The sequence below is a fragment of the Ammodytes marinus genome, assembly GCF_949987685.1.
Source record: "Ammodytes marinus genome assembly, chromosome: 18".
Taxonomy (NCBI): Eukaryota; Metazoa; Chordata; class Actinopteri; order Uranoscopiformes; family Ammodytidae; genus Ammodytes; species Ammodytes marinus.
In genome coordinates this window covers 15,812,255-15,822,339 of record NC_137222.1, presented here as the reverse complement: position 1 = coordinate 15,822,339, position 10,085 = coordinate 15,812,255, and the positions used below count along the sequence as shown (strand labels likewise).

Here is a 10,085-nt window from a genome sequence, read left to right as displayed (position 1 = left end):
TAGCCAACTCTATGGTTCAACCTTTGACACAGACAATCATCTGTTTGTTTGTTTTTTACTTTCAACTATCAACCTTTTTCGTCCCAATGCCATCTTTGTTGATTTTATATGATTCATGGGCCTATTTATTAAGCGTATTTGATTATTGTAACTTTTAAAAATAACACGATGATATAGCAAGAAATACTCTAACTTGCCCACCTTTTGCGCACCTCCTCCTGTCCCATCAGGCTCCTGTTGCGCTTCAGAAAGTGATTTGTGATTAATTCCCTTGTTGCTTCCCAATTAATCAGAGCGCAGTTGTGCACGTAATCTCCTTAACTAATATAATTGTCATGCCTTTCTTATCAAAGAGATCTCTGATGACCTTGACTACTACAAAGACCAATTGGTTTCGATACAAACGACCCTGTCACATCTAAGTCTTTGAACGCGCCCGTGGATCACACACGCCCTCCATCCTCATCCATCTGCAGCTTGACACATATCTCTTCAAAGGAAGTCAGGGAAGGAAGGAGGCGTGCGATTATAAAAACAGCGTGCCAGCATCTCACCTGTACCATTGTGAATCTACCTGTGGAAGAGACAACAATACTACTTCTTGGAATTATGAAGGGACTAGCAGCAGTGGATTTCTCTTTTGCGCTTCTTCTTTTGGTGGATTTGCTTCTTGGTCTCGCAGCGCAGCCCTTTCATGGGATGCACCCTGACGCACTGCTCCGTCGGATGAGCGGCGGCTCCAAACGCACCGTTTTGCGGCAGCAGAGCGGCAAGCTGCCCCTCTACATGATGCAGCTCTACCGGACCATGCTGACCGACGACCGGGCCAGGAGTCCGGCTGCCATTGTGGGCCACGCCGGCACGGAGGACAACCCCGCTCTGCACGACTCCGACTCTGTCATCAGTCTTGTGGCTAAAAGTGAGTAGGCCTATTCAAAAGTGAAGTGGAGTTTGATATGTGGCTGCCTAGATGCATGTTATTCTATTTTAAACACAGAGGATAACTCTTACTATAACTCAAGGGATCATACAATGTAACCATTTTAGAAGACAATATAGCCTAAAGCTTTGTGTGAATGCCATCTCTTTAGCACATGATGTTCCTTAGGATTGCTTTGAAACCTTTATTTATTTCCCTCACCTTAATTTAATCATTTGTTTAATCAAAATTTGCTTGATCAAAGCACTTATGCAAATCCTAACTGAGAAAGCATCTTTGACGTTCTTCAGAGCTGCCAGATTAGTCATCACATTTACAGATACATTAGAAATGAGTCTTTTTAGGCAAATGTTTTGCAAGCCCAAAGTCACATGATATGCGTGTTAGTCGATTCAGGGCCTTGTCTTTGCAAAAACAATGCTAACCAATTGTCTTTACTCTTCCCTCTTTTCAGGCTGCCAGCAGAATGGCCAGAGGTGGTCCGTCACCTTTGACATGTCCTCCATGTCTGCGAGTGACAACGTCCAACTGGCCGAACTTCGCATTCGCCTGCCCTCCTTCGCCGAGTCTCCCCGAGCCTCTGTAGACCTCTACCACCAATCCCAAGGGGACGAGGACAGTGTGTTCCTAGGCCTCCTCAGAGCTCACCCCACTTCCACCATCTCCCCCTCCTCCTGGAAGGTGGTCAACATGACAGAGATGCTGCGTCGCTGGCTGCACAGGGAGGACCTCACACAGGGGACTGAGGAGGAGGAAGAGGAGACTGGGGTGAAGCATGAGGAAGAGCAGGAGAAGGAGGAGGGAGTCCAGCACCCTACAGGTGGCCGCGTCATGATGGTGGTCTTCTCAAGGCAGAACCCACACGGCCAGAGAACGCCCACCCTCATCCGCACCGCAGAGCATTCCAAGTACGTCAGCCTGGACAGAGAGAGAGCGGAGGTGGCCAAGACGAGGAACCGCAGGTCCAAGAGGCACAACGATTACCACCAGACCAAACAGCACAGACAGAGGGGAGTGGCCGGCGCTGCTCCTGCTGCCAGCAAGGTCACAGAGGAGGAGGTGAAGAAGGAGGGTACTCTCTGCAGGAAGGTGGACATGTTGGTGGACTTTGAGAAGATCGGCTGGAGCGAGTGGATCGTCTATCCCAAGCGGTACAACGCCTATCGCTGCGAAGGGAGCTGTCCCACGCCAGTAGATGAGACCTTCACGCCGACTAACCATGCCTACATGCAGGTAAGACCAAGAACTTTTTCATTGTACAGAATTTGCTACAAAGGAATATACCTTGACAATAACACCCAGTTTAAGATTTGTTCTAATTCATTTTTTCTCTTTCTTTCTTTCTTTCTTTCCATCTACAGAGCCTACTGAAGCTTCGCTACCCAAACAAGGTAGCATGTCTGTCCTGTGTGCCGACCCGACTAGCCCCGCTCCCCATGTTGTACTACGAGAACGGGAAGATGATGATGAGGCAACACGAGAACATGGTGGTGGAGGAGTGCGGCTGCCACTGAGCAGAAGACCAGAACAACCTTTTAGGTTTAAGGCCAACAAAAGACTGCGCTCACAGGGCCCAGAGGAGTCTACAGAGCTGAGCTACTCATAGGCACCAAGTGGATGGACGTCCACCGGCACTTAACAGAGATGTCCAGTATGACACTTGGACACAGGCTGCTGCAAAAGGGCAGGGCATGAAGGAAGGGACTCAACTCTCTAAATTATGGATTCAAAAAAATTAAGATTAATTACAGTATTAAACTGTTGGTACTTTTTGTATAGAAAGGTGACTTGTTAAGATAAGGTGAAATTGTAATTGGATTGCAAAGCCATAATTCAAGATTATATGAACGATCACAAAAACTGTATGTGGTAACTAACTGAAGCACTAAAGAAGATTAATTAAATCAGTTGTATACAAGAGATTTAATGTACATACTGTTGTTCATATGCTTGAAGATTGCATATTTGTAATGCCATTCAAATGTCATAGTGGTGGAAGCGCTTTGTAACTTAATTGAGATGTATGGGTCACATTGACCCATATCTTTTGCGATGTACATTTAAAATAGTGATAATAAATTATTTCTTATCATGAACTAAGCGTGTGATGTTGATTATTTAAGTGTGTTGAATAAAAACAACACTGGCTGCATTCCATTTAGGTATTAAAGTATCTTGGTGTTGGGCTTGCTGGCACACAATATGCAAATGGACGGCGCCATCGTTAATGTCTTTAGTAAAACCTGTGCTCCAGCTAAGATATACAGTAAGAACCTGAAAATTGGTTTTAGTGAAGCTATTCTAAAAGGATCAAAATAGAAAAATATTTTAGTTGGTAGTTAACATTTATCTCTGTTAAAGAGCAGCACACTGCTTATCTGCAGATCCTCTCAACTCTGTAGGCCGTATTATAATCTTTCAGCTGACTGTCTCCATTTTATGACCCATAGTCACTCACTTTGTTGTAAGTGAAAACATTTTTTGAACTCACCCTGCACCACCTGTCCACTAGCAAACAGCAGACTGAGCTCAAAAAAGAGCAAAAGGGGGAGTGAATTATGGACTAACATTCATCAGGTGGCATGAAACACAATTTCAGTAAATGAACAGTTCACTGTAATATATGCTGAATGCTATACAGTACATTTCCCATATCAACTAAAAACTTGTTAACAAGTCAGTTTGTTTCTGCCACCCCCAAGTGGCAGCAGACAGAATTGATGATCGTAAGTAAAAAATACTTCCCAAAATATTAATACTTCAAATAATACTCAATAACGTAATTAATTTATTTATATGTCATTGACATTTTTAAAGTAATTAAATGAGTCACATCACATAAAATATTAATGGTTTAATCGTAACAAGACTTTGACCTATTTCAAATGTGTCACAGGTCACACAAAGCCAAGTGCTTATGTTATGTAAACAGAACATTTGTATGCATCCGTTAGTGTTGTATTATAAAAGCACAACATTATCACACACACACATATTTAGCGTTACAAAAAAAAATGCCACCTCATTTTCAGAACAAATCTGAAAGTGGGTTACAGCTAAGTAACACTAGGCCTCTCATTTCATCTATATATAATCCCAGTAAATGAAAAAAGCAATGACAAAAGTTGGCAATCACTTTTCATCCTTGCGGCTGACTCTCTTCAGATGTCCATCTCAAACTGGTCATCCTCTAGAAAAAAGAAAAGGACATTTGCTGTTTAGCAGAGGGGGAGGAGGGCGGGAATAGACAATTATGGAAAGACATGAATGATTGCGGCTCGTCTCTGTTGTCGACACTTTAAATACACAGAAATGTACCTGCGATGGTCTCTGTCTGTCGGTTGTGGTCGTTGTTATTGCTGGGCGTCTGTTCGGGCTTGTTAGCATTAATGGCTGAGTCGGGTTTGAGGGGCCTGGTGACTCCTGGGATGTCAGGCAGGCTGGGAGGAGTACGGGCCAGAGGCGACGTCCGACACTGCAGGAGGAACTTCCTGTCGTAGATGATTCTGGTACCTGCAGAGATCCAAGGAAACAAATGTTAATGCTTTTCCATATTTTGCCCCCCCCCGCCCAAAAAAAAAACTAAAACTTTCTATAGAATGCTTGTTGTCAAAACAAGCCCCAACTTCAGCGATTTTTACCAGCATCCAATAAGGAAGTGACCACAACTGTAGTAACCCGGAAGTGCCACTGGGGGTGGTACCAAATCCAAGACTGAGCAATTTTTCTTTGACTCACTTGTTAGACAGGCCGTTTTCAAAGTCTTATTAAACCTATTTACAGCCTGGTCCAAAAAAAACGTTTTAGTCTGTATGTTTAGGTCATATCTCCATGACAACACTGAGGGGGGTGAATTTTTTTGGACCACGCTAGTTTTTATTCTTTTGGAGGTTGAAATGTATTGGCGTGATCTCTTGAGTGACAGCTCTCCGCCCGTTGTCCCTCACTTTGCCTCGGAGGTATACGTCAGCTATCTCCCTCCCCCCCGACGTGAGGCGGAGTAAAAATTTCACAAAATGGCGACGCGCACAAACCAGGATTATTGGATGCCGTGTGAATAACTGAGGTCAGCCGGGATGCTACATCCATATTATTTACTATCCATGTGTCAAAAGGACTTTGTCAAAATCAGTAAGTTTTAATACACCCAGTCTAGGCATGATGCTAACTATGGTGGGCCCCCTTTGTTTACATACCCTTTGTTTGCATACCAGTTTACAGAGTCTAAGCTATGTTTTAACATCAGATTTTCTTTTCAGTGCACAAACGTACAGGTAGTGGATCGTGGGGAGATATTCACAGATTGACAAATTGATTTTGATAACAAGCGTTCTCCAGAATCGTTAACTCCACCTTTAACAGAAAATGTAAATGTCAAATGATCCATATGTGCACTAACTTTGCAGATAACCCTGATGAACTCTCGGGTTTAATTAAGAACAAAATTAACATTAAATACGTTTAAATTAAATAAATCTGCTAACCTTGACATTGAACAGTTGCAACTGGTGTGACTTTTAAATATACTTTACTACATGTGCATACATGCTCATGACCAGTGACCTAATTTTTCAACATCACATCAGTGATGTGATGTTGACACACCTTCAATGACCTACTTTGGTTTTTATCTGTGTAAATTTGTCCCACCTGGCAACTTGGGAACAGAACACAGTATCAGTTTTGGACGAACATGTGCACCATGCGTCAACGCTCTCACAACCACAAAAGGGAAAACTTTACCTACTTTACTTTTACCATCCTACTGGAGATTTCCTTAGGTCTCAAGCTCATAAATGTGTGTGTGTGTGTGTGTGTGTGTTTGAATTGGATTGTTTTATACTATATCTTGGTGTTGAACACTTGTCTTGTCTTCTGTTCCATGTTGACAGAATAAACCTAGTTTTGAAAATATGTGTGTACATTGCCCTAATTATGAATTCATACCAACAATTTTATTACATGATTACATCTTAAATAGAAAGCTCAAATAGAGGTTAGTGGGTGAAAGTCTGGTAAGTTTCAGCAACTTCAATGTATCCACACATACATATGTGTTCAATTTGTGTTCATTCTAGCTGCCCCTTTGGACAAAAGTGGTAGTGTTTTAACGACAACAGCGCCTGCTGCCCCTAAAGATCTTTGCTTGCTCATGCATTTGCTTTGGGAGGTAGTGAAAGAAAGACCGCAGAATGCATTGCAATGAGGTCATGTCATATATGTATATGTGACTGTAAGATTAAAAATGGTAAAATGCAAAATAAACTTTGATTAAGTGCCATTTCGGGGAACACTTGATTTTCCAATCTGCCTGCCGTAAAGGTTTGTGTGAGCTACAGTGGATTTGGACCCATGCAAAGGCATTAATAATAACTTAAAATATCATTCTTTTCACTGATGGTCTCACTTCACTAACTTGCTGTTACAGATTAGTTATAATCCTCAGAGGAAAAATTAGACTGTTTCATAAACATTCAAAAGTTCCTCATGGTCACTTTAACTCTTTAATGTAAGCAGTGTGACCTAGAGGATCCCACTTCTAGTAAACACGTAGCTGCAGGCTGCAGCTCAACAACAGCCCACTGTAACACCCAAGGCTATTAATAGGCCATGACTACTGAGGAGAGGCCTATATTTGACTATATAGCCAATAATTGTGTTAGTCCTACTTACGTTGAATTCAGACAACGTTTGCTATTCAAAACTGAACGAATGATTATTCACAATATTTCCTGAAACTAATATGCTATAAGCAATAAGCATACATTAGAGGTAAATGCACAAACAATCACAATGCACATTGAATGTGCAGCCTGCAGGATTTAAGTTCACTAAAACACCAACGCTGCCAAACATTAACAGCAACATAGCAGCACTAGTGCTTGACCTATAACCTGGCTCTTCCCTTTGCTGAGCACTTCCCACAAAAAATAGATGCAACAGATATATATATAAAATGTTTGAATTGGGGGTAACTGTTGACTTTTTATCCTTGGTGTCAAAAATCAAAAACCAAGGCATTACCTTTAAATGTACAACTCATCCACTTAAATGTTTTGCGTGATGGCAACACGTGCAAAAGCAACATGCCATAGGCCCTAGGCGACTGTGTGATGGGGAGCGCCAGCTGTGGAATAACATTTTAGGAGAAATTCTGGGTCCTTTTAAACTGCTTGTCAACAACACAATCCGTCTCCAGATCAAAATGGCAGGCCTACACATAGAAATCACTTGCACTTCAGAGATTTTTCACCCATTTCTTGAAATATTATCGTATAATGCCTGATGTTGAATATTTTCCTAATGTCCCGCTCCCTGACATTGACAACCCTTTGGTTACCTCCTGGCGTAGTGCTGAACAGGGTCCCTCCTGGAGTCGTGGAGTAGTCCAGCGGCATGTGAGCAGAGTCATGGATGGTGACCCGTCTCACTGACGGGATATCTCGGCTCCTGGTTTGACCTCCTGCGGCGGACATGTCTCCTAAAACTGGTGGTGTAAATGACTTCGAGTGTACTGGCGTTCAGAGTGCAGGACGGAATACAGCTAATGACAGACCGAAGACAAGTTACCTTGATCCTCCACGTGGTCCGAGCACATTCAAAACATCCTAGGGACTTCCTACTAAACAACACGTGACGCCAGGGGCCCTGATTGGCTGAAAACGGGGCGTCACAAGGTCACATGATGTGGGAGCATGGACCTATAACGAGTGTGGGAGTGGTAGTTCTTCTCTCTTCTGGGAACTACCATAGATAGTATAATAAACTACAGATACCACTAAAAGCCTATGCAGTTTGGTTTGAACAGATCGACAATGAGAATAGGAACAAATCTGTGCCGGACAATTACAGGATATTTAAAAAAAAAAGTTAAATATAAATAGGCCTATTTAATTACAAACACGTCATCCCCATACAATTATTGTGATGAGGATGGTGAATATGACTATTTTACAGCCCCCTTATAACTTGATGTAGCCTACATTTAAAGTTTTTAATGTTTCCTGGAAATATAGTGTTCAGGTGAGCTGTTTTACTCAGAAGGCCTACAGAGCATAGTTTAACATGCATAATGTAATATTGGTACCTAATTATTAACATATACGGAACACTCGGACCAGTTAACAATGTTTCCAAAACATATTTATGACAAATAAATAGTAACTTGGGTTTAAATGGTAGGCAGTCTGCAATGTCTGAGATGATATATCAATTCTACCCTATAATGATATCACTAAACACACAATAGTGCATAGAGGAATATTCTAGCAAAAATATAGAAAAGAGCCACATTATGAATTTCACTTTTTTTTTACACAAAAACACACAACATTTATGTCACATCTTTGTTTATTAATTCTTGTAAATGGTTTGAGCTGGTGTACAGGGTAAGATGATCTATACATATATTCATGTCAGAATGATTCTGATTGAAAGGCTTGTATACATATTCACGTTTGTTTATCCTCTCTCCAGGATGATACAAAAGAAAAGAAAACAAGTGGTCATAGCTACAAAGCCTCTACATTCCCCATGATGTGGGTGTCGGCCTAGTCTAGATAATGCTTAAAGAACATCAACTCTATGAGGGTGCATAGCATTCTAATGAAATATATTTTGTCATATATTTATACATTATATTTTCATAAAAACATATTTTTTTGTGCATGTGTGCAGTTGCATTCCTTAGGATAGATTAATATGATATTGCGTTTACATAGTCATGTATCCATTCTAAACGGATTATAAGTGATCTCTATTCTTCGCAACAGTTAAAATTTTACATTAATCTTTATCTTTTTTAAATACATCGTCGTAGGTTACAGGTCCTCTCAAGTCACAAGCCCAGTAAAAACTTTCTCTCTTCTTCCCCCCCGATCCAACATGGTTTGATACCTCACTCTCTTACAAACACACACACTTAACATACAACACAAATATGGTGGAGTTGCATTCATCATAGTACAGTTTCACTGACAAGTTTAATTCATACTGCAAAACCAAATGTTTGTTAAGTGTGAAAACATAAAATATCTTAATTAAAATAAAACTACCTAATACATCATTTCACTTAGTGGCCAAGAGTAAATATCCTCAGGATTTTACAACTGCTCACTATCTGGGGAAAACAAGGGGCTCAACGTCCACATTGATAATACTAGAGATTCTAGTCTTGGCTGATTTGGCGATACCTATGGTTAGTTACCTATGGAAGCGAGTGTGTTTTATAATATACCTCTCGGATTTGCTTTTGAAACATGACCACAGGGTCCTACATGATAGTTTAAACAATTGAGTGTGTATGCAGTTTACATCCCAGCAATGAAAACTGCAAGTATACTTCAGAGGGTATTATCCATGCAGATACATTGAATGGCTGTTGAAAATGAATCAAATGAAACCAGTTGTTTGGTTTTGTATATTGTTTTTTTGTTAAGGTATTAATGGAGGGCGAAAATACTGACCACATACTCAAACCTTTTGTATTTGAATCAAAGAGCTCCACAAACACACAAACGCACTCACAAACCATCCTGCTTGACCCCCTCCAAAAAACAGCCTCCCCCCTGCATCCCAATCCCGCCCTTTAGCACCCCCTACACCTAATCTGAAGCACTCACTTCCCACGCTCGTCTTTGAGAGGACTCAGAACTTAAAATGAAACAAAAAACACTTTGATTCTGACAGAGCAGAACTGAAAACCTGAGTGGATCAACAACAGTGGAAAACATGTGATATGTAAAAAAACGTGTGCTATATCGGACGAGGTTCTCGTTTGCACGGACTGGGCATGGAAAACATGTGCATTTCTGTGATGTATAACTAATGTGTCCCATTCGTTGATTCATTCATTCACTCATTCTGGCTACAGTAGCATTTTACAGTACTTCAATATTGTGTTTCTATTTTCAGGAAAAATTGCGTGCTACTATGACATGACTTCCCTTTGCAACGCTGCTGTCAGGTTTCTGCATAAAGAAAAGTGTTTTTAGAGATAGAGGGGAACGACAAGTTAGTGTACAGTAGCGGTTTGAAAAAACTGTTGCACACTAGCAACTGCAACTTAAATGACTCAGGAAAAAGAAGATGGAGTTAGGTGGCGTCCATCTCACGGCAGCAGCAGACTCCTCTACAGATTTCAGCG

At 41.2% G+C, this 10,085-nt stretch overlaps 2 protein-coding genes across 2 annotated transcripts; one reads left to right on the top strand and one right to left on the bottom strand.

The window, feature by feature from the left end:
- Positions 1 to 609: 609 nt before the first annotated feature.
- On the top strand, positions 610 to 2,454 carry LOC307264799 (nodal homolog 2-A-like; the record flags this gene model as incomplete). Its single annotated transcript, XM_080046308.1, has 3 exons — positions 610 to 919; positions 1,395 to 2,173; positions 2,302 to 2,454. 3 exons carry the CDS (start codon positions 610 to 612, stop codon positions 2,452 to 2,454), a joined length of 1,242 nt encoding a protein of 413 aa, XP_079902434.1.
- Positions 2,455 to 3,781: 1,327 nt separating this feature from the next.
- LOC307264751 (eukaryotic translation initiation factor 4E-binding protein 1-like) lies at positions 3,782 to 7,552 on the bottom strand. Its single transcript, XM_080046242.1, has 3 exons — positions 7,281 to 7,552; positions 4,259 to 4,453; positions 3,782 to 4,130 (listed from the first exon to the last, which is right to left on the bottom strand). The coding sequence occupies exons 1-3, from the start codon at positions 7,414 to 7,416 to the stop codon at positions 4,102 to 4,104; spliced, it is 360 nt and encodes a 119-aa protein (XP_079902368.1). The 5' UTR covers positions 7,417 to 7,552; the 3' UTR covers positions 3,782 to 4,101.
- Between the last annotated feature and the right edge of the window lie 2,533 nt (positions 7,553 to 10,085).

Excerpts from the sequence above, each read along its gene's own strand:
- LOC307264751 (XM_080046242.1), bottom strand. The coding sequence starts at position 7,416 with ATGTCCGCCGCAGGAGGTCAAACCAGGAGCCGAGATATCCCGTCAGTG. Across the intron at positions 4,454-7,280 it reads GTTCAGCACTACGCCAGGAG|GTACCAGAATCATCTACGAC; the intron begins GTAACCAAAGGG and ends GGATCTCTGCAG. Across the intron at positions 4,131-4,258 it reads ACAGACAGAGACCATCGCAG|AGGATGACCAGTTTGAGATG; the intron begins GTACATTTCTGT and ends TCTTTTTTCTAG.